Here is a 26,655-nt window from a genome sequence, read left to right on the forward strand (position 1 = left end):
AGAGGTCAGTTTTCTAAGAGTGGTGCTTCCTATACACAAACATATTGTTAAGAAATAAGACCTTACACATTTGTTAGGCCATATGCTGAGATTTTTTTTTTCCATTGCCACAGCTTTGTGATAAAAAAACTCTTCAACCTCCACATCAAGTCTTGGGAGCGGAAAGCAACAAAAAGACTTGAACTAACCCAGTTTTCTCCAGACTTTCCCACACATAAAACCTAAAGCTGACCTTTATCTATTTTTCTGGAAAACATGAAGATCTAGCTCCTGACAGAGCCTGAAATACCACTTTTTAGTTAAAACAGCATCCTTACATATAAACCTTAATTTTAAAATAATGGATATAAATTACACTTTACAGATATTTATGGATGTCATTACAAATAACTAACAAATCAGGCTGATATTCTTACATGCACAGGAGTTTGAAAGCTTACTAAATAATCTTTCACCTTCAAAGAAAGGTTTAATCTTGATAAGAGGAAGAAGTTCAACTAAAGAAAAACAAACACCTCTGCTAAGACTGCTCAGCTGCCTTCCAACATATAATTCAGATCACAAAGTTGCCATGGCATCAACTTCAGGACTGTGGTCATACACACAAAATGGTTTTTTTCCTACATATTCTTATGGGAAGCTGAGCAACTCTGGCCATGAACCAAATATGTTTTGGCTCTAAAGCAGATATAATTCATCACCATTTGGACATTCCAATGGTTAACTACACTGAGAAAGCAAAGCAACCAGAACTTCAGAGCATCCACATAAATGAAGTGCTGAATGCAATACCCGAGCAGAGGCAAAAAGAAGCAGTACTTGTGTTTACCTTACTCACTGGCACTATTTAATAATATATTACCATTTTTTTACTTAAACAGCACTTATACAGCAGATCAGAACAAATAGGAAAGGTTCATTTTTGGCCACTATATTAAACAACAGTGTGAGGAAATTTTCTTGGATCTAAGGCACCACACTTATTTCTCTAATCCCCCAGTATTTTCCATTTTTAAGTATCAGGCTATTTTTAAGCAACAGCTACCAAAAATACGAGGTAACATAGGACTTCTGCATATACTGAATAATGCTGCAAAACTCTCAAGTAGGCTGGATGAGTAAAACATTTAAAATACTCCAGACCAGCAAACAAACCTCTCGCCAACTGTTTTTACACCCAGCAGTCACAGAAGCTCAAAGTAAACCTCCCACATCCTCAGCTGTTAGCTTTCCAAATGGTGCAAAAGCACCGGCTTCGTCAGAAACCGCCATGTGAGGCAGAGCAGGCGAGTGCCACTGCCACCTGGCCCCGAGGGGCTACAGAGCAGGCACCACAGCAGGGGACACATCTGCATCACACTCAGCAGGATCTAAACCTCCTCCCATCCCCCGGGGTCCAACCTCACACAAAGATATCTCCAGTCACATTCTATTTTTGAAAACAGTAATTCAGGACCAAGTCCCCTATCCAACAAATATGCCTTATGAGGCTATGGCAAACAAATACTGAAAAATCAGAAAGCTTTAAGAAAGTCTGCTTTAAAATACGCTGTTACTATACACTACCGGTAACTCACGTATTAAAAACTAATCAACTAATAGTTTTATCATTTTACGCTTGAGATCCCAGCAGGAACACTGATGACCTCTAGGGCAGGCTCTTCTGCTCTAGCCGTCAAAACAAGGCCGCTGCCCACAGAACCGCACGTGTCGCACCCCATCCCATCCCATCCCATCCCACCCCACCCCATCCCATCCCATCCCACCCCATCCCACCCCACCCCATCCCGCCTCTGCCCGCGCACAGCCGAACCTGCAGCCCGGCTCTGCCCGGGCCGTGTGCTTCTTCCCAGTGGTTCTTCCTCGCCTTCTAATAGCGAAACCAAACACCACCAAGAAACCAAGTTTTGCAGAAAGCAGCCTTCCCCGCCACTCCTCCCAGATCTTTACTGGTAAAGGCATGAAAACCGCCCCAGTCACCGAGACGTGACAGTGCGGGCCGGAGAGGCGGAAATCCCGGCCGGGCCCCGCCCGGGAAATGCCTGCCCCGGACCGGACCGGCCCCGGCCACCCGGGCAACCCACCAGCCGTAGCCACCCCCGCCGGCCCCGGGCCGCGCCCCGCCGCGCCCTGCCCCTGCGCCCGGCCCCGGCCCCGGCCCGTGCCTGCCCGACATGCCCGCACACGCTCCTCCGCCAGAAAGTTTCACCGGCGGCTCCGCGCCCGTCGACCCCGCGCAGCCCCCGGCCCAGCCGGGCGCGGGGCGAAAAAGGGAAGGAGAGGAAGAGGCAGGGAGGTCTCACCCAGCGGCGGGCCCGGGCCCAGCCCCTCGCCTCGGGCTCCGCGCGCGGCCCAGCCCGGGCTGCTCCGGGCTGGGCAGGCGCGGCGGCGGGATGAGCTCACGGGAGGGGCGGCGGCAGCGCCCGCCCCCCGCGGGACGGGCTGGGGCGGAGCGGGGCCGGGCTGGGGCGCTGGGTGAGACGCGGCAGCCCGGTGCCCGCTCGGCCGGGCCGCTTTTCTGCGAGCCGCGGTGCCGCTCCGCAAACAGCGACCGCAGAGCCGTGCCCGGGCCCGCGGACCGTGTGCTGCTCGGAGCGCCCCACCGTCCGTGCGCTCTGCCCGGCTGAGCTCTGCTCCTGGTAGCCCACTGGCACAGTTCGGGGCTGGGGGCTCCTGCCCCGAGCCCCGCCCCGGTGGCCATCCGCTTCCACCAAAGCAGCCTTCCATCGGGAACATGAAGGTAATCGCATCGGAGCTTATAAAAGCTGCACACGGCAAAAGACGTGTGGAATATAAATTATGTAAATACGATAAATAATAACGGCAGGTCTGAAACAGATTGCCCAGAGAGGTTGCGGAGTCTCCCTCCACAGGTGCTTGTATTCAAGAACCGTCTGGACGCAATCCTGTGCCATGTGCTCTGGGATGACCCTGATTGAGCCGGGAGGTTGGACCAGATGAGCCATTGTGGTCACTTTCAAACTGACCCATTATGTGATTCTGTTAAGATCTCAGACTGATCCAAGTTACTTTCTGAACTGGACCACGCAAGGCATTTCATACAGCCAGATTTGAAATGCCAGGTGTAGGAACAAGGAATGTGGCCCTGCCCACAACACAGAAAAAGACAAACTGCGTCCTGGAAAGCAGCACCTTGGAAAGGGTGTGGGGCTGCTATGACAAAACCACATGACATCAGTGCAGCTGCTCCAAAAGAAGCCAGTGTGCTCCTTACCTGTACAAATGAGGGATCGCAAGCACATGTAGAGGTGGCATTGCCTCTGAACAGTATTCCCAGTCTATCCATCCATATTTTCCAAGATACTGAATAATGAGAGACTGCAGAAGAAATCCACAAAACTGATCTGAAGGCTGAAGATGATGCCAGGCAGCAAGAGTGTTAAAATATTTAGCTCCTCAAAAAGACAGCTCAGATGGTAGCTTATGAGAAAAAACCTGAGGTACTGGTAATTTTACTGTTGGGCACCCATGGTAACCCCAATAAGCTGTACCAAAGTAGCCACCAAAGAGCATTATCTCTGGCTGGGAATGTCACATGTAGAGAGATAACTGTCTTACATCAATGGTGTTAGCACTGAAGTGCTCGGTGGTATTAACTATGTTAAGTATAACATAGGTTTAGCACTGGTGATCTGCATGCCATTGTTATGAGCACATCAATCAAAAATGTTAGCAGTAACACTCAGCTGGACATGTTTTTCTCTCCCAACCTGAAGCTGCTTGCTTCTTCCACCCCAAGTGTCCAATACTGCAGCTATTCCCTGTATAGAGGCCAAAGTGCTTAGCCTTGCTAGACACAACCTCTACAATTTCACAAAATTAAATACAAAAACAAATCCTCCTCACACCAGAAAGGAAAATGTAGGGACAATCCAAAATACATTTATAAATTAATAAATAAGGATTTGCTGTTTTCTGTGCAAATCCTGATTGATTTTCATATGTAATTCATCATGACAAATCTGAATATAACTGCAAAATTACAGTGCCAGAATATTCTAGAACATTTTCTACACTATGCAAGCATTTCACAAAATGTCTTCCAATGTGTCTGTAAGGAGCACAAAGACAATCCATGTATGTGTTCAGAAAGAAGTGACAGGCTGATACACAAGCAGCACATTCTCTGCAGAACATTGGCCATAACTGCCTTGTTTGGTGTCAGAAGAGCAGAGGAACTTGAGACAAAGCCCTCAGGGTGACAAGAGCAACAGCAATAAGTGACATTACTCTTCTTTCACTGTCACTTCATCAACTTGGTAGCTGAAGATTGGTCCAAAACAAGGGGAGGATGCTGTATGCACCTCAGCCAGCAGCAAGCGTAGAGTGTCTTTTCTCCAGTGGAGAATCCTCTTAATCACATTGTCTTCCCTACATTTTGCCAGTCTGATGAGGCCTGTATCTGGAAATAAAGGAGTTTTCCTTCTAAGAGGAAATGTCAAAAGTTTGGGCAGCATTTTATGATTGTGTCTTTGCATCTGAAATCTGAGACAAGAAACTGACCTATGACTCCACTGTTGTCGGATCTATTCCTCAGCAGGTCCAGCACTCTAGATATGAATCCAAAAGTTTTGAAACAGTACTTACAGTCAATTGGATTTAGGTCCTGCTTCACAGGAAAGCTCACAATGGATTCTAGCGCTTCCCAATTTGTCTCAGTAGAGCAATGCTTTTGATATGAGGAACCTAAAGATTTCTGCTCTCATCAGTAGCTTCCTTTTGGGAAGTACTTAGCTGACAGCTGTTCTACTTTAACTGTTCTGCCTTCTGCTCCTTCCACTCATTTGTTCAGATGATTTATCCATTCCTGGCCACTGAAATTCTTCAGCTCTTCTTCTTCCTTCTCATTAAGGTTATGGCTCTCCTCAGTCTTGCACTTATCACGCAAGCTTCTAGTAGCTTTTTTATTTTAGGAAAACAGGAATCAGATCACACTGAAATATAATGGCAGCAGTGTTCATTGTATTAACATAGATGCTGGGGGCTAGAGAAATTAGAAATCAGACTTTCTCCCTTTTTCAGCTCAGCTTCAGTGTTGTTTATGTTAGTTCATGCTTCTCAGCCTACTATTCCAATTCGTGGTTTTGGAAGTTGCTTTCAAGGAAGGTAATTCATAAATTTTAGAGGTTTCCATTCAATGTAGATGCTTTTATCCAAGCAGATTCATTCTCATGCAACATAATAATCTGGTATTAAATCCTCAATTTACTGATTTTAAGGTAGTAGATTGTCATGATTTTCAACTCACCTGGAGATGAAACACCATGCAGCTGCTGCCTCAACCCGCTTTCTTCACCCCCACCCCAGTGGAATGTGGAGGGGTATCAAAGTAAAACTTGCATGTTGAGATAATAACAGTTCAATAATTGAAAATAAAGTAAAATACAGTAATAATGGTAAATAATAAAAAGAGAAAAAACAAGTGATGCACAATGGAATTGCTCACCATTGGCTGAATAATGCTGGACCCCCGCTTCCCAAATCTCAATAGGCCCTTCTGGGTACCTTCCCCAGTTCATAGCCTGGGAATGAAATGCTATGGTATGGAATATCCCTTTGGTCAGCTTCGGTCACCTGTCCCAGCTCTGCTCCCTCCCAGTTTTCTTTGTCATCCTCCTCACTGGCAGAGCATGAAACAAGGAAAAAAAAAAAGTCCAATTTCTGAGCTGTAAGCTTATTAGAACAGTATATGCACTTCAACCAGCAGAAGCATGCAATGCAGCCACTTCTGCCAGCCAAATCCTGAATTCCTTACAGCCCAGGTCTGCAAAGAGGACATTCTGCCATCTCCCCATCACCTCCTTTATTGTCCTTTTTATTCATTACAATTCAAGGCATGAAAACCAATTTTAGAACCAGCAGCTAGAACTTTTGACATAATTGGAGGGCTCCTTGTGACATATTTACAAGTACTGTCTACAGAAACCTCAACAGACTTTACTGGAGAAGAGTTCAAATGCACACACACCAGAGATGAGCAACACATCTGTCACCTTTGGCTGGCACCTGTGAACTGCTTCAGCAAAATCAGCCTAAATTTGTGGTTTTGACTTGTTTTACTTTTTAAGGCTGAGATCCACAGAACAAACCAAATTAAAAGTTTTCAATTCCAGCTATTTTTTTAAATAGATAACCTTACTTTTCATTATTTAATATTTCTTGATTGTAACATATAAAAACCAAATATTTCAGGCTTATGCAGCTTAAAGATAGCTCAGTTTGCTCCAACTCTCTCTTTAACTTTGAAAAAACATACTGAATGTGAAAAATTTAAACTAGAAGAAATTTAAGAAAGTTGTGGTCAATGTAAGTAGAAAGTTGAATTTAAATTTTAATATCAATCTTCATTTTAGGGACGGTATATGGTAATTGCATATTTTGCAACTAAAATGATACCTATTATATAAAACATTTTTTTAATAACTTAAGAAAAGTCTTAATTCCTTTACATAACTATAACTTCTGAATTGCTCTCCAGAAATCAGGCCCAAATATAAAAGAAATACACTGTGTATAGAGAGGGGTTCAGAAACTTCATCTCTCGATACATAACTGTTGACTGTGGGATGCTATATCCAACTTTCTCATGTTGCCTGTTTCATGGAGCAATGAATTTGTTATGAAGTGACCACATTCAGAAACATACTATGTAAGCATCTACAAACTGAGAAAATCATACTGAGAATGTACTCAATACCAATATAGTCTGCACCCTTTCCTGTTCCTTGTGCTGCCTCACCTGTACCTGACTCCAGCTGCAAACCCAGAGAATGGAGGAAGGGTGGGAAGTCTAATACCACTTTTTGTTACCATGGAATTATGGTACTATGGATACCCTTTGTATCTTCACAGCTTCTAGGTAGTCATGTCCCCCATGAAATACCAAATGAGATTTTTATAAACTTATCAATTCTTTTTTTCTTTGAAACTTTTCCAGCAGATTAAAATATACCCCCTTGGCAGAAAACAGCAGTATTTCTGAGGGCAGCTCAGCTGGCAGAGCTGGAACAAGCTGTAAGCATACAGCAACATCTTGTGGCAAATCCACTACACATGCAATAATTAATAACCTTTGAAACTGCATAAGCTTCTCCTGATAGGAGTTATAAACCTCTATAAAATTGCTTTAACAAACATCTGGAGAGTTGGAGAGTCCCTGTTAGCTGGACACTCAACAGTACTCAGATTCCAGAGCTGTAGTAGTCCTTCTCTTCCATTCTGGAATGAATTAAACATTGGTAGCCCATTATAAATGCAGCATCAGACTGAAATTTCTGCTAATAATAAAATCTAGAGTTTTTTATTAAAATTGAGCAAGAGTGGCATAATGGCCACAAGTAGAATCTGTGGCCATGTATGACAAGAACCATAAATATACTATAAAAGTACACATTCCTCCAGCCACCTTATCAGCTGGCTGTCCTGTGCAGGCTGAGGAGGAAAGGGCAGAGAGAAGTGCAAGGAGGGAAGAGGAGGAATGACAACATGTGAAAACAAGGGTATTCAACAACAGCAAGATTTAGATTTTCCAAACCAAGAGGTGCCTTCCTCAGAACACGGTGTGGGAAATGCGTACAACAGGAACAAAACGAGTATGGCAGATGACACTGATTAGACCACTGCATTTGGTTTGTTGGTTTTTTTGGTTTTTTTTTTTTTTACATTGAAGGAATAAAGTCTTCTATCCTGGAATTAAAGGTGAACTCAGGAAATTATTTGACTTATGTATGCACCACTTACCAGGACTTTTAGGGCTGTTATGTCAGGCAGAGGTTACTGTGCTTGAAATGATTTGCAGATTTATGCATACCACTTAGAGAGGAACAGGCTGAACAAGTACGTCCTGGAACGCACAAAGGCTCTAAACGACAGCTAGTATTTGTTTATTAAAATTAAGTCTTGTGCTGTAGTTCTGCTTTATTGCAACTTCCCAGTCTCATCATGTGTAATTTCTTTGCCATTTCATCTGCTGCAGTTTCACACAAAAGTCAGGAATTACTTAATCTCAATTCAGGCCTTGGTCTGTGCACTGAGCAGCATATCCTGTAGCTCCTGCTAGACCAGTGCCAGGCTGCACAGCTCTGAATTCCCAAGCAGCTCTGTCCAGCACCACCCAATGTAGGAGCACAAGTGCTTAAGGGTAGAGACTCTTCCTTGCCCCAGAGGAAACTCCTCTCTGCAGAGAAGTCCAACAGATCATGTGTGTCTCAGGCCATCAAACAGCACATGTGATATTACCAAGCTGACAAAGACATTGAACCAACCAACATGTACTGAAATCTCTTTTCACAGCTTTCATCGTCCTTTGGCTTCCCAGCTCTGTAAGGTGTTTTGAGGGCTACAGCTAATAACAACTGCATATTAACCAACATTGTGTCCTCCAATATGGTGAAATGAAGATCAGGAGCAGAAATACTTTCCTGAAATCATGTCCTTCTCACTGAATGCCTGCATTGTTTGAAATAGTCCATGAACAGCCTGAAAACAGTCTTCCTGCAGGGGTTTGATTTTTCTAGCAAACCTACTGTATTTGTTCTTTATATGCTGAATTTGGTAGCAATTCATATTTAAATAACGAAAGCTAAGTATTACAGCTTGAACTAAATAAAACGAACTCCCTGCAACAGAAGGCACAACAGCCTGATCATGGTTTCATCAATGATGGTGCAAACACAAACTGGACACCACCTGCCGAGCAGGACATGGAACAGAATACTTGCCAGATTTCCTGCTCTGCTAGATTAATCTTATAGCAGAAGAGGAGATTGCACCCGCTCTACACTTAACAAACCCATGAAACAAAGTTTATCAAAACTAGACCTCCTAGGTTCTTGTCTGGACCTGTTTTTACATGTGAAAGTTTTACTCAGGCAGCACCTGGAAGATCCTTTCCATTCCAGCCTGCTCTCTGGCAGGCCATTGGGCACTCCCACAGCACCCTGCAGCAGTGTTCCATATACATGGGAGCCCCAGTACTGCTGCAGGGCACACCTGGATTTGCTGGGCTGGGTGGACTGATGCAGCTCAGACACACGGGCTGAGCCCATGCTGCAGAATTCCTGTTTGCCCACAGACATGGTGTTGCCAGAAACTCGAGCTATTGAATGTACTTAGTTCATCTCTTTGGGACTGCACTTGCTAAGTGTGCACTGCACAGAGCAGTGCCTAGGGCTTTTTGACACAACTGTTCCATCCTTAGTAATCCCTGTATGACTGCCTGATTTATGCCACAAAAGGGATTTACTACAGCTCTCTTCTACACCAAGCACATCCCTCCTCCCTGAACATACTGCCTTAAACAGTTAAGTAAGATTCATACAAAGCTTCACACGAGGTGATGTTCATAAAGGCCTGAAGAATCAGACCCTACAACTTTTCCCTAGTTATTGATTTTCTTCAAAAACAAAAATCATAAAGATTAGAATTCTACAATACATTAGAGTGCACTGTGCTAATTTTGGCTTTGAAAGCACGGATAGTCATTTGACACATGGACAGCTTTGACTCAAGTCCTGTTTGTTCACTGACATTCATATCAGTATTCACTGCCATAGAGCCAGCCTGGGGAATAGAAGTGTGCTGTAAACAATAGAAAAGCAGACTGGTTTCCAAATCTCATACCTACAACTTCAACACCCATAAAGTATATTGCTGCTGTTGTCTAGGATAACACTGATAGTATTTCACAAGTGGCCATCAGTTATGGAACCAAAGATAAAAAACAGTTGTCTTCAAAGGAGAAGCAGTATTTTAATTTTTTTATTTATTCAAGGTGTAACCAAATTATTTATTGCACATACTACTAATCACCACCTCCTGTGATCATAATTTAATCTTTAATCAACACAAGGGTATTTACATTTGATGGATGGATGAAAAGATGCAGACATTAGTGTTAAATGGCAACACTAACTCTGGGTAATCATTTTTTGAGTATCACCTTTCACATTAAGCATGAATTTAAGTATACAATTTTAGTGTACAATTTCACTACTCTGGTTATGCATGAAGCTGAAGCATATTTAGAACATGAGTAGGATTAGGATAGGTATAGTTGGGTTCCTCTCTTGAAAGGAACAACCTAAGAAAAAATTCAGATATGCTGCAAAATGATCAATGGATCTACACATGGGAAAGCCACTCAAATTTTAATGTTTCATAGTACAACAGAATCAAGCACAAAAGACTCAAAATTTTGTGTCACCAAAAGGTGGGATTGTTGGTATAATGTTACCCTGGTTAAACCTGGTTTTGTTATATGACTTTGGGACCACCATAACATGGGACTAACATTTAAACTCAAGGTAGATATTACTGAAACCAAAACAATTAGATCTGCCCCAGTCAAAGAGGATGAGAAAATTCAATCCCCATAAATTTCTGAAATTAGACCATGTGATCAAAAATGCAGATCAGCAACAAATGTTGTTTAATCCACCTTGGTTTCTTAAACAAATAGAACTAGTAATGCAGATTAATATTTCTACACTTAAACCAATGTGGTCACCATCCTTAAGTACTTCCCGTGTAAGACAGCTTGGCTACATGGGGAAACCCCCACAAAGAATAAGGAGAATTGTGTCTGGAACCACAGGGAGTTTTAAATTGTACAGGTGCTGAAGTACTTATAAATAACCTGAGCACAACCACAAGTGATTGAAGCAAATTACAACACGCTCTGTGGTCTTCTCTACCAGCACTAGCAACTAATCAATGGCTCTTATCTGACACATTGCCTCAGTGGGCAGTGGGAAAGAATCAATTAGCGAGCTCATAGCTGATCCTAGAGGCACTTGGTGCAAACCAAGATGAAGGTTCTTTTTCTCTTAGCTACATCTCAGCTCAGTTGTGGATACAATCAACGGCAGCAGCAATTTTAAGAGAAGGTGAAGAAGGCCCCTTCACCCACTGAATTTCAAAAAGTAATTTGGAATAATGACTGAATTTGCAAAGGAATTCCAGCCTTGGTGGCATGTAGTCAGTTATAATACCATCAATAGCACAGTGTGCTAATCCATATAGGAGCCTCGGTGTCCATCACTCAGTCACTGCACTAGGCCTGAATCATAACCGAACCCTACCCCAGAGCACAGGACATGTGCCCATGGGGAATGGCAAACCATCAGTGTTAGCACATGCACTGTATGGGAAGAGGGACTCACTTGTGCACTAACACCAAAGCCCTAACATTTGTCTGGATCCAGAATAGTTTTTCTTATTTTGAAATCCATCCTGATGAAGCTAAGGAATGTGTACTTTTATATACTGGAAAACGATGTGCTTATATGAGAAAAATTTGTGACTTCATATTTGTAGGTAACCTTATTGTAGATACAGATAATTACTCTAATGTTTGTGTTCGCAATTTCACCAAAATCAATGGGTGGAATTTCAATTATTCAGCTCCTGTCACATTATATCAGCTATTGCTCTATAATTATATGCTGATTCAAGATCTGCAGCCCATGCTCCGTTGGGATGAATCTCACTTGAGTAAGAAAATTATTATAGCAGAATGATCTGCAACAACTGCTGAAACAAGCTCAGAAGAATAGATAAAATACTTTGATTACTGTCCATCGTGATGTGGAAAGCACATAAGGGTTGGAACAACCCCAACCACAGGGGTGGTAGGACACTTTTCAGATGGTCACTAACCAGCACTACAGGGAGTTTAGATGAGATGTCTTACCTTGTTGTTCTTCTAATACTAACCCTATAATTTTGTCTTAATTGTAGCACTATGTATTTGCATTTGGGAAATCATGAAGCAATTGATTTACCTGTCAGCCCCGTGATTCCTTTCAGGAAAATATGTGACAGTTCCAAAATGAGACTTATGATATGCATAAGAAGCATCAGAAGTATGGAAGTGGGGAACTGATGAATAACAGCAACAAAGTTCCAAATAATAAGACAGAGAAAAAAGCAGTTAAGCAATGGGAGCAACAGCCACAGAAATGTACAAAACAGAAAATTGATGTCCTCGGTCCTTGAAGGGGAGGGAATAAAAAGATCACACCCTTCTTATTCAGGACCTTATTTGATAGGCCAACAAACCCCCAGGTATGAGTGCTTCTGTGGCGAGCACTTGCCCTTGCCATGAACTTTCTATCATAACTGTAATAGTAAAAGCCACATCCCTAGCTCAGTGCCCTCTGCCCACCAAGAGCCCACTGATCATTGAGCACGTACCACAACTTCTTGGGCACTATACCTTGAGACTGAAACAGAGAGAAGTAAGATCTGCTTGGCCTGAGACTGTAACCTATAGGTGTGCCTGCCTTGGTCTGTCTCCATGCTAGCTCTGACAATTCACCACGCTGCACCCCTTTTTGCACACAACTGTAAACAAATCAAAAACCTCTCTCTGTGGGGATCAATTTTTTGCACACCAAAAGGGTAAAAGAATCAGTTTTGGGACAATACTCTTCTGCAATCACTACCTTAAAAAAAAAAAAAAAGTCAAATTCTGAGTCAGTGGAGCTCCCCAACCAACTTCCAACAACAGGACAGTATTATCCCGTGGCTCTATTGTCCTGCTGTCACTGCAAGCAGGTCATGGCTCAAGGACATTGCCTGGACTGGGATTTACACTTGTTCCTCCCCATTTTTAAGCTTGACCCTTCATGATTGTACTACTGTCAGGCAGTGCTAAATCTCATACACCATTCTACCAAGTCCAAACTCCAGTCATAGCATTCTCTGCACCTTGGCTCCTCCCTGTTACCTGCCCTTCTATGCCAAGGTCTCAGCTCCAAGTCAGGTAATTCTTTCATTTATCCACCCCAGCCCCAAACAGGTTCAAACAGGCTGTTTCTACTCAGTTCTTCCTGCTTGCTGGAACTCTGCAGAGGAGCTGGGTTTTCTTACAGAAAGAAATGCAAGCAAAAAATACTTCTTTCATTGCACAGAAATCCTTCACAGGACTTTGTGAATTATCATGCAGTAAGCTCAGGCCTGCATTTAGCATGGAAAACCTCAATTGAAAGGCTCAATTGAAAGAAGCCCCATGTCTTTCAGTCGTGCTTTCTTAGAATCAAGTTCACATCAGATTTGCTATCATTAAACTAAAAAAGCCCCAAAACAATAGGGCTGACAGTTCCCTTTCCTTCACTCAAAACTCACACAGTAAGTGAAACTTAGACTTTTTGGCATTGAGTAATTACTACATACCAGTAACACGAGGTTAGACAGAAGCCATGATATTGTAATAAATCCTGAGTACATTTAGTAACTCTTCTTATATTTTATTGTCAGTAACAGAAACACAGCAAGATACAAGGCACACAGCTTTTGAGCACTTCACCACAATGTGCTAAGTGCTATATAGAATAGAAACTCACTTTTAAGTAAACATAAGTGTTTTAATGATTATCTTAACATTTCCGTGGCTGTTGAATAATGTAAACTCTTTTAGGTAGTATGAACTTCTCCAAGGTAGGTTGTGGCTTTTGGTGAGCCACTTGTAATGTTGCTGCATGGATTTTGTGGCTCATCTGTAACATTAAAGGGGGAGAAAAAAGTTGTGATAGAATACAGATTTTCAGCTATTCTCTTCCTAAATTTTATTTTATTTAAGTAGTTTAAAAGGAGCAGTAAAACCTAAACCCACAAAAAGTTCAAGTGATTGATACACAGAACTCATGGTAACTTGGTATATTTAGTTATAATTTCTGTTTTCAAAGTGATATTTGTCTGACTACCTTTAGGGAATTTTTGATTTTTTTTTTCTTCCCTTGTTTAGTAGCTCATAGAATGAGCTTCCAAGATAAGGAAAACATGGCAAATAATCAGTATGCCAGAATTAACAGTAACTTGAATCAAATTCTTATTTTCCCAGGTTCAAAATCATCATTAGTACAGTTGCTAACTATCACATTCTAAAGTAGCAAGGAAGTTTCATATACAAGATTCTGGAAACCAACAGGAGAAGGAAATGGTGGGTCAGAACAGAGGGGATGAGGACAGGTGGAAGAGAAAGAGGATTAATTGTATCTGTTCTCCATTAAAAAGTCTAAACAAAAATTCAAGATTTACAGGCTAAATCTATAAACACAACTGTTGATAAAAGGCTTGTGTTGAAACTATGCAACTGATGTTTTACTGAGCTCTAGGGATGAGGAACTCTTGTAAGCTTCAGAGTCTGAAGACTGTAAGTGTGTAACAAAGAGATGATAACTGTCAGAGCTTCATATTACCATGCAAGCCAAAGAGCTGCTTGTGAAATCAGCTCTTCCAAAGGGCAGGTGTAAGTCTGCCCCAACAGCCTAATAAGACACGGGACAGGAGGTGTAAGCATGTGATAAACAGAAGGGTCCATCAGCAGCTGTGGGATACAAGATTTTACAGGATCCCATAGTATTCCTAAGGGAGAAGTCAAAAGATGCTCAACTGAATGATATCAGGCCTCAGATGACACAGCAGGATATGGGGCAGCAGTAGGACATGCTGCGGCTGCTGTCTCGGGGATCATTGCCAGAGCAGGACACTGGATCACCATCCTGGTGTCCCCTGCACCTGCCAGTCATGCCATCCACCTCCCTCAAGCAGCTCTGTATTTTTGCTTGACCCCTATAGAAGTCGGAGTGATTTCCATGGTGGGATAAAGCACTGAAGACAAGGGTTTGCTCTGCACTGTAATCCCAGCTTGGCATGACGCTTAGATGCCACTGGTAGTTCTTCCCCATATTTCACGAAATCTAATGCGCCATGCCACTTTACAAGCAGGACACACCTCACTGTCTGGCTGTGCTTCTCTGCACAAGTGAGCACAACGACCCAGGGCATGTTGCAGTAACTAGGAGTGGAATCAGAGTAAGGAGAGAAACCCAGGTACTTTTTAGCCATCTAGAAGCTCAGCCACACCACCACTACAGAAATAGGTTATCCCAAGAACATTTAGTGGCAGATGAAACACCTGCAACTGCCAGACACCAGTTTAAAGAAAATTTCACTTTTTAACATTTTTTTCATGTTTAGATTTATAAAGAAACCCTGACTTTTTCTTTCAGACTTACTTTGTTCAGAGCTTCTGCTACCAAGACACCCATGTTCTGAGGTTTTGCAAAACTGACAATAGCACTGTAAAGCAGAAGAAAAAAGTATTTAGCATTTCCATCTCACAGAAATACACAAGCATTTGTCACTTTCATTTTCCAGACTTAATACAAAACATTTTGCAATATAAATTTAGGGTTTGGACCTAAACTTTTTCATCACATTAAAAACTACGTAATATCAAAAAAGGCATGCTGTTTCAGAATGGAACAACAGAAAATCTATGACAGGCTCCGATTTTTATTCCAATATACAAGAAACTGTATATGAAATATCCTTGAATACCTCAAAAAGGAATTTTTTTTGTACACTATGAAAGAACTTCTCAGAAGATGAGAAGTTATACTCTAATCTACAAAACATTTTCTTGATTCCAATCTAGACCCATCAAAAAATTTTACCCTCTGCTTTTGGAGAGTGTTTCCTTTCACAGCAACTGTTTGTCAAGCAAGAACTTTTTTTTCACAAAATTATCCTATTAACTTCTCCATATTCCAATGAATAACACCATGTTACTAATACTCCATAAATAAAATCTGTGGATATAAAATAATTTACTTCAACAATAGGAAGAACTTCAGATGGCACATTCTTCTGATGATACCACTACACTGACACATCTGTAGCTTAAAATGGAGTAGGGAAAAATCATTGTAAACCCCAAATACCATAAATGTGACTCTTGAAAAAGCAGATATTGCTTTAGTTAAGTTAATGATTCTGTGGATTAGGCAAGACATTTCCTACTGACATTTCAATTCAGCAATTCACAGTTTGCTACATTGACAAATATGTTATTTAAGATCTGTATATACCACTAGGTAACTATGACTGTGGAGAAGACAGCTGCAAAATTACACCCATACAACTGACAAAGAGTGAAAATGAAAAGCTTCTAATCCCAGAAAGAAAATAACAAAAGAATCAAAAATTTCAGGAACATCACAAGTCATTCAAATTTTACTATCATATCCTTATATTGGTTAACTTAACTTTTTGTTAAGTGCCATTTAAGAAAAGTGCGGGTATTTAGGAAAAATGTTCAGTCTTTGAAAATGCTGCAAGAAAATATTGTTTTAATGACCACATCAACTGGTTGCTGTTATTTTTTCAAAATAGAAGTATGCCTTCATTTTTAGGGCAAAACAGCTTGGTTAACATTATAAAGTAGCAAACAGCAAAAGCCAAATTATATTTTAGGTTGAAATAGGGGGTATAGCCTATACAGGAGATGGGACTCTTCCTTGGGGGAGTTGATGTGGGTTTAATTTCCTTCAGAATGTGGACAGCCTATAGTTCACTCATATTTCACCAGAAACTGTTTGCCCATTCCTTTATTAGGCACAGGTATGTAATACATTGTTTTAATTTCTGTTCCATAAAACATGACAATAGAGATGAGATTCAGCCTTTACCTTTCATTGCAAGGCACTATCCTTGGGTTTTGAAGTAGTTGGATTTTGGGGTTTTTTTAAGTCAACGCTTACTTCTATATCAGCATTATTTTATCTACAAATTGCACAAGATAATTTAAGAATTAAACTCTTGTAGAATAAGAATTTTCATTGTTTTCAAAGACCATTACCTATGAACTTGAACTACAGGGCAGGAGTGAAAAGGCCCTGCATTGTAATACCTTGACTTTTCTTTTCCTGCAAGTTTAGCATTTTTCTCAACAGGTCCATTTTCTTGCTTTTTAGACACTCTCATACCTCCAGCTTTAACTGCAAGAAGAAAGTGAAATGTAAGTAAAAATACCTACAGAACTACATACCACATTACATACACAAGAAGAGAATACTTTTACCCCAGATAACCATTAACCAGAAACCATCTTTCAGTATTTAGCTCCAAGCTTTACTTGTACACACATATACATAGGAGTAGCCAAAGAGATGCAGCAAAGGCTTCAAAATTCTGTGTTACGGCAGACTGAAATCAACTTCCAGATACCATAAATCAAGAAATCAGAGTGGTTTCAGGCACCACTAACTATATTAAACCTTAACACCTTACTATGTTAACATGCATTCTTCCCCAGAAACTATTACATCTCCAATTTGTATTTTAAAAACAAAAGAAAACCGAACCACCATCTGAACACTTTCAGGTTTTTGAACAACGTGACTAACAGCAATAAGGGCTTCATGATCAGTTCAGGATATTCCAGAATAAATTTAATAATGCAGATAAGAACCAGATGTATACTCATCTCGTACTTGTGTTCCAACATGTTTAATTATATTTTATTAACATATCTGCCAATCACAAAACCAATTAGTACTAATTAAGCTACAGGCGACCTAACAACAACAATTTAAGTTCTGAAGCATGTCTGAAAATTGAATTCTGAACAAAGAACACAAAGTTATCTAAAACATTCTCTTGAAAGAAATACTTTCTCGCTCTTCAAGAGAGCATTTTAAGTTTTAAAACTGTAAGTAAGAAAGAACAACTTTAGTGTTCTTTCCTCACCCTGTTTAGCAGATTGCTTCACCTCTCAGCAAGACTCCTGATCGTGAACAATCAAGGCTAGAGTTTAAATTTGAGGGAGGGAGAGAATAGGAAAAGGTTTCTAGAACTACTCAACTAGCTAGCATGAGAAATGCATTTGTATCCATCTGTAACTAATGACCATTTTCTACCAAATCTGACTCCTGTTTTTTTCTGGTTGCAGGTTTAATTTTAGAAACAAAAATCCTCCCTCAGTCATGTCCCGGGCAGCACTATAAGATCAGAGTTATGCTATAGCTAGACTTGGCTTTTCACTCTTCCTAAAATGATATACATACAGTTAATGATACTGCTGCATAAGCAGCAAATTCTTTGCCCAGCCATCTTACAGCTGCAAATACACTGGAGACCTAGAGAGAACCTAGTCCTTCTGGCAGCCTAACTGCAAAATTAAAAGTATCTGAAATAGAAGTTTCAACCGTTTGTTTCCAAATATCTACCAGTAAAGAGAATTGAGACTCTAAATACCCTCAGCTCACAAGGCGTAAAACTCTTCCTTGTCTTTGAGGTGTCTTCAAACTAGAATGACAAACCATGTTAAAAAAAACCCAAACCAATCCAAAAAATCACAAACCAAATATCAGTAACAAACCGGACCACACCAAAAAAAGCCCTGGCATCTTTCAAGATCTCAGAGATCTTCTCAACATAATTTCTCTTTATATAAGTTCATCCAGAACACCAACACAAGTTATCCAAAGTGTTCTCCCACACATTGATAGGCTCTTGTCTTTTTAGGAACCAGTCAAACCACGAACAGGAAAACCACTAAAATTTTGGAATTAGGCAAAAAAAAGCAAAAAGTAACTGAACCTAGACCTGAAACTTTTGGGTTGGGACCTTCCCTTACATGTAGGATTGGCAATTTCTAGACACAAGCATTGTTTTTAGTTTTAATTTAGCAGGGCAAGGAGATCCAGACAAAAGCAGACATTTTAACACTATGAGGCTTTACACAAAGCACAAGGGGAGCTAGACAAGGAGGAGAGACATACTCCACATGGGAAGAGATACTGCAACATGGACAGTCTGGAATTGTGTCTATTATGACTAGGCCCACAAAACAATGTTATCTATAGTGATTAAAAATAACCCGTGTTCCTTTCCATCTCTGCACTGACTTGAAACTAGCCACTAGGAACAGCTGTCCCACCTGTTCACACACATCCATGATGGGGGAAGGGTTAAACATAGATGCATCTGGGATGCACCACAAAGCTGTTTTGTAATTTGCCTTCCAAAGCAATAGAGGGGTATGGCAAACTTTTAATACAGAGTTCAATTTTTTTATTTTTATAAGTGACCTGTTAGCCATGTAATCTAACAGTTAAGTGACAAAATCTTTACCAATTTTCATTTTTAAAAGACCATGTATTTTTAAAATAAAACAAGAAAGTAAGGAGACATTCTTTTTTATGCTCCCCTCTCAAAGAAACCCCCAAAACTAACCAACAACAACAAAAAAACCCCTAACAACAAAACAACATAAAAACAAACCCAAGTGAAAACAAAGACAGCTTGGCTGAATACTGGTCAGAATAAACCACTTACTCTGCTACCTCCCTCCCTCATCCAAGCTGGTCCCCACTGCAGTCACACATCAGATTCACCAACACTTATGTGGAGACTTGCAAGTCTACAAGTTGCAGAATACTATCATGCAAGTTAAGAAAGATCAGTACCTGCTCCAGGTCACTGACTCCAGTGGTTTAAAGCCCCTTTCAGGTACACCTCAACTGTCTCTGGCACACACACAAAAGTCCAGGAATGGACTAGAGACAAGATGAAAAAATTATTTACATCCCAAATTAATGTAAAAGTATGCTAACAAAAACCTCCAAACAAAAAATATTTCCAAGAAAACAAAACTCTTCTATGGGGTACAGGGAGACAGACAAGTATGTGCTCCTCAGGCACTAACTGCTCCTAATAAACCATGGGGAAGTCCCAACTGGTTTAAAGCCTTGTAGTGACGGTTCCTCAAGTATCAAAGGCTAAGCCAGCAGCGACTGTCCTTTCAGTGACTATCTCCCGGCTCCAAAGGCTGAGCCTGCAGCACCTCTGCGTGTGCCCCAGAACAGGCAGGACACAGCTCACGCACTGGTGTGTTTGAGAGCCTGCTCCGCTCAGCTCCTGGGATAGCCCAGGAGCTGCTCACACTGTATGCATTTACACGCTCCCCTAATAAACACAGGCGCTACTACATTCGCCACTACATCCTTAAAATCCCGGTACTACATCCTTAGAGCCGCCACACAGGCAGAGCGGCCGCTGGAACAGCAGGCTCGAAGGCTTCTTCACAGACAGATTTATCTCTGTGAGGCGGAGGGCGGGGGCGGCTTGGTGGAGGGGAAGTAAATTCTTCACCTTACTACAGGAGGGGAGGGATACGGCTGCACCATTAAACAGAGATATTGAACATGGACACCCATTTCTCTCGCTATCCCTCAATAACGCCCGATTACCGAGCGGCGCCAGTCGCACACCCGCCGACCGAGCGCACCCATGATGGGGCGGCTGCGGGACCTGCGGGGGAGAGCGGGCCGCGCACTATAGACTCGCCTCCACAATTCCCGGTCCCACTTGGCCGCTCCTCTCCGCGGAGGAGCTGCATCTGTGTGGGACGGTGCGGCGGGAGAGCCCCTCACACCGCGCCCGGAGCGGCCCCGGCCCCTACCTGCGGGAGGGCGCCGGCCCGGCGGGACACTCTTCCTCAGCGCCATGGCGGAACCGGGAGCGTCGGGAACCAAGCGGGGCAAGCCGGGGCAGGCCGGGGCAGGACCACGAACGGCGCAGGGAACCACGCACCGACCAGAGCGGCAGCACCTTCTGCGTTTCGGAGAGGTTGGGGTGGGGCGGGGCGGGGCTGTGGGAGCGGGGGGCGGTGTGAGGGGCGGTACGAAGTCGATAGTGAGGGGCGGGAAACGCTGTGAAGGGAGGTGTGAGAGGCGCTGTGAGGGGTGGAGAGCGGCGTGAGGGCAGGTGAGAGAGGCGGGGAGCGGCGTGAGGGCGGTATGAGAGGCGGGGAGCGGCGTGAGGGAGTGGCGTGAGGGCGGTACGAGAGGCGGGGAGCGGTGTGAGGGCAGGTGAGAGAGGCGAGGAGCGGCGTGAGGGCGGTATGAGAGGCAGGGAGCGGCCTGAGGGAGCGGCGTGAGGGCAGGTGAGAGAGGCGGGGAGCGGCGTGAGGGCAGGTGAGAGAGGCAGGGAGCGGCCTGAGGGAGCGGCGTGAGGGCAGGTGAGAGAGGCAGGGAGCGGCCTGAGGGAGCGGCGTGAGGGCAGGTGAGAGAGGCGGGGAGCGGCGTGAGGGCAGGTGAGAGAGGCAGGGAGCGGCCTGAGGGAGCGGCGTGAGGGCAGGTGAGAGAGGCGGGGAGCGGCGTGAGGGCGGTATGAGAGGCGGGGAGCGACGTGAAGGAGCGGACTGAGGGCGGCGTGAGGGGCGGGGAGAGGGGCGGGAAGCGCCGTGAGGGCCGGGGAGAGAGGTGTGAGAGGCGGGACTTTTAAAAACGTTGCTAAAGTTTCAAAGAACTTGATTTAGTGAGGTAAATCTTACCCTCTTCAATCAGTAGTATCTGCTTGAGACAAGGAAAACACTGTCATTCATATGCCCTCTTTTAAAAAATCCATGGCCTTAACAAACATTGAAGTTTCACACAACGTATTAGAAACATAACTGAAAGTAGATACAGCTAATCTAGAATTATTTACTGTATAAACTCCTCAACATTTTAATTTTCGGTATTTAAAATGACCAAAGAAAAAAAAGAAGGGATTATCTTCTAATGTTTACTATCTATTTGTAAATTATACTGTGGATGAAGAAATCTTCATGGCAATTTGTCAGTTTCTTGGAGCTGTCAGTGGCTGTAAGATTTTGTATTACTGTTCGGGTACCGCCGGGTCTCCCGAAGGATGTGGCAGGTGCCGGGCAGGTGTGGGGCACATGCATCCCACGGCGTTCTCGCAGCGCTCCGGAGGGACGTGTGCGCGCCCTGGGGAGGGCAGCGGAGCAGCGCCCGAGCACTGCCGGCACCGGCTCTTCGGCTGCGCTCGGTTTTGCAGCGCTCGGCGGCTGCAGGAGGCGGCTGCGGGCACGCCGCTCACGGTGCCCGCCGAGGGAGGGCGGCCCTGCCTGTAGTGCCGTGAGCTGGGCCGGGCTGATCTGCAGGCAGCTGCTGGAACAATCATGCATAATGTCAAAAAGATTTTCCTAGATTGCTGTAAACATGTTCTGCTTTGCTGTGCTAAAGCATTTCATCACAAAAATTTGCTCTTTTAGGGATTCTGAAAGCAAAACACGAAAGAAGAAAAAAAATGTTAGTCTCATAATTTATTTGGAATTGTCTTATTATTGCATGTCAATGATTAAAAAAAAAGGAGAGAGGGAATGTAAAAATAGGATGTGATTAAGTCGAATCTGAAGAAGGAGGAAATGAAGTAAAACAAATGGAAGAGAAAATAGACTAAGAAACCAGTAGATATTTATAGCACAACAACCACCTCATGAGTGACTACTGTTGGCTTGGATCTTTAAAGCAGAAAAAAGGAAAGGACATCCAGTCTAAACTAGATCTCTCTGATATTTAATTCTGTATGTATGAGGCAGGAAATAGTTTTGAAATGCAGCAATTTCCTCCCTAGAAAAGCAACTTACTTTGCAAATATTAAAGTTGATAGTGCTGCATGTTTCTGCCCATAAGCATTTAGCCTGAAGTGGATGATGGCAATTTTGATTGGGGAAATAAATTCTTTCAGGTAAAATGATCTGCAGGAGAGAGAAGCAAAGAACCCTACTCTGAAGTACTTGGCCAGGAGTAAAGGGTTTTGATATTCATGTTTCTCTGCCTCAGCAGAGAAATACTGATTTTTTCAGTTTGTTTACCTGAGCTGTTTGTTACTGCACAGATTGGAGAGGTGAAATTTCATTACTTACCACATAAGGCAGTCATGTAGTGCAGTTTTGGTGTGCTGCCTAAAGCATTAATAATGATAAGGTTTAGTGCCATTGTACATCTGTTCTAGGAATCCTTGGGACAAGCATGGGAACTTGGTTTAAATAAGAAATTTTAAGTTCATGTTGACTTCTTACCATATTAAATATAATATACAATTTCTTTTTTTTCTTTTTCTTCCACCCTCTTTACTTCATTTCCTTTGTCACTTGGTATATCTCTAAACAAGAAGTTGTTGTGGAGTGAAACCATATTTATATAGTACTTTTTGGGGCACCTTATTCTTGATAGGCAGCCCTTGGCACTACCTCAACAATGCCACTGTGCCAACTTAGATTTGTAAACCTGATTTTATGTAATGATTTCATTTATTTAGACTTTTTTCCTGTTTTCATTTAGACTTTTTACCTGTTTGAAATTGTTAGACTGGTTTGTCTGGGTGAGAAGAATCAGCAAGAGAATAATCCTTCTGTGACCATTGGATAGTGCAGTTGAAATCTTTTGCTTTTCCTGCCATCCTCAGTCCCATTTCCTGATCACATAAGTACCAAACTTCAGAGATGTTCATCTGATGCTAGGGATAAATTTATTCAAATTATAGTAATTTGTGAATGACTGAATTAAAAATGAGTTTATATTGTAATGGTTCTATGTATTTTCAGAATGTGTTTTTTTTCCATAACAGAGGCAGATGTGGGAAAGCCTGGGGACAGACACAGAATTTTAACTGTGATAGAGAGACAATAGTAATTTAAATTTTCCTGAGTAGTGCTCTCAGCATCTCTCAAGTTCCTGGAAATTTCTCCTTAATAATCTATGTTCTACAGGCAGGTTATTAGCTGATTGCAAAGTTTGAAAAATCACTTATCAGGAACAAAAATCACTATGCTTCCAAGCAGACTGTCTGTTCTAATCCAGCTAACAGCTATTAGCATAATTATACACCAGTGTCTTGGGATGACAACCAGACATAGCCCACATGTAAAACAAGCAGTTAGCATGCAGACATATGGAATACCTTCCTCATGTGTCATATTTTAAATCACATCTGTCTGTTGTTAAGATCTATTGCTCATGACTCTGCAGTATTTTCCCTTCTCTGTCTTATTTCTAGAATTGCTTGTTTTCAAATGTCAGAATTAGCTAAATTGTGGTTACTGATACAAACTGATACTGGTTTTATATCTGGCAACTGAATGGTGAAACTCTACTGCTGTTTTCTTAAACTCAGTGACAGGTAGGCAATACCTTTTTCAGATGAGTCAATATAGCTGGTTTTAGATGCTTCAGGAGCCAAATGGAGACAACAAATATCCTGGGGCAGGTATATAGCGCTTTTTTTTTTGCTTTTGTTTTTTGTTTATCATGCTTTCATTTCATTTCCCCCACCCTTGGTTTTATTTTCTGTTCAGCACAAAGTTAAAAAAGAGAGATCATTTGTGTTAAGTGTCTAAAGCAATGAGAAGTAAAGGCAGACATCTTTTCAATGGGGTTTGTATTGATAAAATTGTTCACTCGTGCATGTAGTATATATTTGATAAAATCTGGAGGATAAGTCTGGCTTCACATCTGTAAAGCTTGCCTGTTTCTTGTAGGAAACCTGACAAGTTCAGGTCTTGGTTCTGATCTGGATGCGGGTTGTTTCTTAGACCACAGGAGAAAAAGAAGTCTCCAGGCTGGAAAGTGCTGGAAGGTAAAGGGCAACATCATTAAGCAGAGGAACTTTACTGGTTAATTTCAATCACAGTTTTATTTTTTTTTCCCCAAAGAAGGACTAAAAAGATATACCTTTGTCATCACATGTTATATCCACCTAAGTGCCCATGTTTAAAAAGTATTACTGGGCAGTGGAATAAGTGAGTGAATTCTAAAGAATTAGGTTGCAACACACAGACAAAGGCCTTTGGAATTTCACCTTAATGGAGATCAGTTTCTTCTCAGAGTGTGATTGCTTTTTGTGAATGAATAGGCAGAAAGTTCATTCCACAATCCTTCTGACTTTGAGAGCCAGCTGAAAATTAGCACATTACGCATCCTGCTAGTTGTCTTGTTCTTTTACACACGATTCATATAACGTGGGACAGACCAGAAGGTGGTTTCATACAATAGAACGGTATGTATAACAGTATTTACTAATATCTGGGGTGCCCTGGAGCAGTAAGGAGATATGGTGCCTGATATCATTGGCCTGCTCTAGGACTAGTGCTAGAACCAGCTCACCCTGACAAGCTAATCCAGCCTTTTGGATATCCGCAGAAATGCTACTGCTGCAGGCTCCCCAAGGGATGATGCCTGCTTTGTTTTACACGGCACTATCAATTTCTACTGGCATGACAATGAGTCTACTATGCCTGCACACTAAATCTTCAGTGACATGGCTCATACAAACAATTAAGACAACAGTTATCCCTTGTTTGTGGAATGTAGTTAAAAAAAATAGAGTGAAATTGAAAAATAAAATTGAGGAATTAATCACATTGAGACAAGCTCTACAGGGGGATGTGAGGACAAGTATCAGAACAGGAATACTTACTGGAGTTTTAAAAGGACAATACCACAGCTTCTTCAGAGATACCATCACACATACCTGCCCATTCCATTGTTGAACATGTTATACTCAGCTTTTGGTTCTCTTTCTATGTTCATAGCATTTCTTTCTGTTCAAACCATATGAAAAGTTAATTCAACTCCTACACATTATTTAAAGATTCAGGGACTGCTGACACAGAATGAGGGCAGGCAAGTTAATGTGGACAACTGAAATGTTGCTTGTAGCCCTTCCAAACACAGCCCAGGATTCAGCATGGCAGTGTTCCCTGGGCAGGTGTGCTAGTAAAAGGCAAAATTAGGAAGTTCTTACTCCAGTATTTAGTCTATAGAGTGGGTATAAAAGAATGTGACAGGTGTGGCAGCAGAATAACCAACAAGGCCAGGACAGCTGACTGTCCAACCACCCAGGCCACTTGTGTGCAGGGCACCATCCAGCCATGGGAAGAAACAAGGTCAGCCTTCCTTTTTGTCTAATTGTAATGTAATTACCAACTCTACTCTGAACTAAAATGCCATTAACCAAGCCAAATAAATATTACTATTTTTTAATGGGGTAAAAACCTTAATAAGAGCAAAAAGAAAACTCAGTATTTTTTGGAAATGCATGCATTTTTAACTAGTGAATGCCCTGTAAGTTGTATCCATCTCAATACAAAATATTTAGAATCTCTAATAAGGTAGTGATGTCTTTGGATAACAGAACTCATGAATATCACTTTGATGCTAATTGTGAGCAAGTGAAGAACCTTTCCGCTGATTTCTGCCTTCCAGGCAGACAGTCACTTACCCCCACTCCATGGCAGTGTTTGGAGAGGTTTTCAAGTGGGGCAGCCAGCACTAAGTCCTTCCCTCACCTCCACCTGATGGCCACAAATGAATCCCTGCACTCTGTGATGGGAAATGACCAACCTTCCAGCACGTCTCAGTGACAGCTTTTCCCTTGTGCCTGCTGTTGTGGACAGCTACAGGAATCTACTTGTAGCTACAAAGTCATGTTTGCCTTGTTTTTCAAAAAGATTGTTCATCTTTATGTTACCTTTTGTGAGTGTTAGTCTTAGATACAGTAACGCAAATGAAGAATACATGCTTGAGTACTGTCCTCGGCTGAGTTTACTCTGATGGAAAAACTCATTACCCTTTTCCCAGTGTTCTCCCATCCTTCTTCAGAATACCGGAAACCCTGAAAACCCAAGGAAAATGCAGTGATGTGGAGCAATAATGGTGGTTACAGACAGGGTAGAGGTAACAGACTGTACAGCACAGGAGAGTTTGTGATTTAGTTACTTAAAATAATCAAACATATTTATTGGAAAGAAATCCAAGCAGACTGTAGTCAGAAGGGAGACCATCATTTCTAGGACAGCAAGATGACCTCAATTTCCTTGAGAGAGCAAGGGGAGGGGTAGAGGAGTGATGGAAAGAAAACAGGCTAGACTTCTGAAGTATCTTGGATTGCCAATACCAAAAGTAAAAACACAAGTCTGAGGAATCTTGGTAGGAAGGTGCTGGATTTAGCACTTTGGGCCACTAGCCTGACACATTCAGGACATTTCCACTGGAG

At 42.2% G+C, this 26,655-nt stretch overlaps 2 protein-coding genes across 7 annotated transcripts in view; both read right to left on the reverse strand.

Moving 5' to 3' along the window:
- Positions 1–2,402, reverse strand: part of TANC1 (tetratricopeptide repeat, ankyrin repeat and coiled-coil containing 1) — a 60,161-nt gene extending 57,759 nt beyond the window's left edge. For 4 of the 6 annotated variants that reach the window (XM_084209674.1, XM_084209673.1, XM_084209678.1 and 1 more), the window contains exon 1: positions 2,304–2,402. The gene's annotated coding sequence lies outside the window, so the exon portion shown is untranslated. Of the gene's footprint in view, positions 1–1,813; positions 1,940–2,303 lie in introns of those variants that run through there. The other 2 variants (XM_084209679.1, XM_084209672.1) reach the window with 1 other exon arrangement.
- Positions 2,403–13,284: 10,882 nt separating this feature from the next.
- On the reverse strand, positions 13,285–20,651 carry DAPL1 (death associated protein like 1). Its single transcript, XM_084209112.1, has 4 exons — positions 20,273–20,651; positions 16,718–16,805; positions 15,042–15,105; positions 13,285–13,520 (listed from the first exon to the last, which is right to left on the reverse strand). Exons 1-4 carry the CDS (start codon positions 20,316–20,318, stop codon positions 13,401–13,403), a joined length of 318 nt encoding a protein of 105 aa, XP_084065238.1. The 5' UTR covers positions 20,319–20,651; the 3' UTR covers positions 13,285–13,400.
- Between the last annotated feature and the right edge of the window lie 6,004 nt (positions 20,652–26,655).

This window comes from Fringilla coelebs (genome assembly GCF_963513975.1).
Source record: "Fringilla coelebs genome assembly, chromosome: 7".
NCBI lineage: Eukaryota > Metazoa > Chordata > Aves > Passeriformes > Fringillidae > Fringilla > Fringilla coelebs.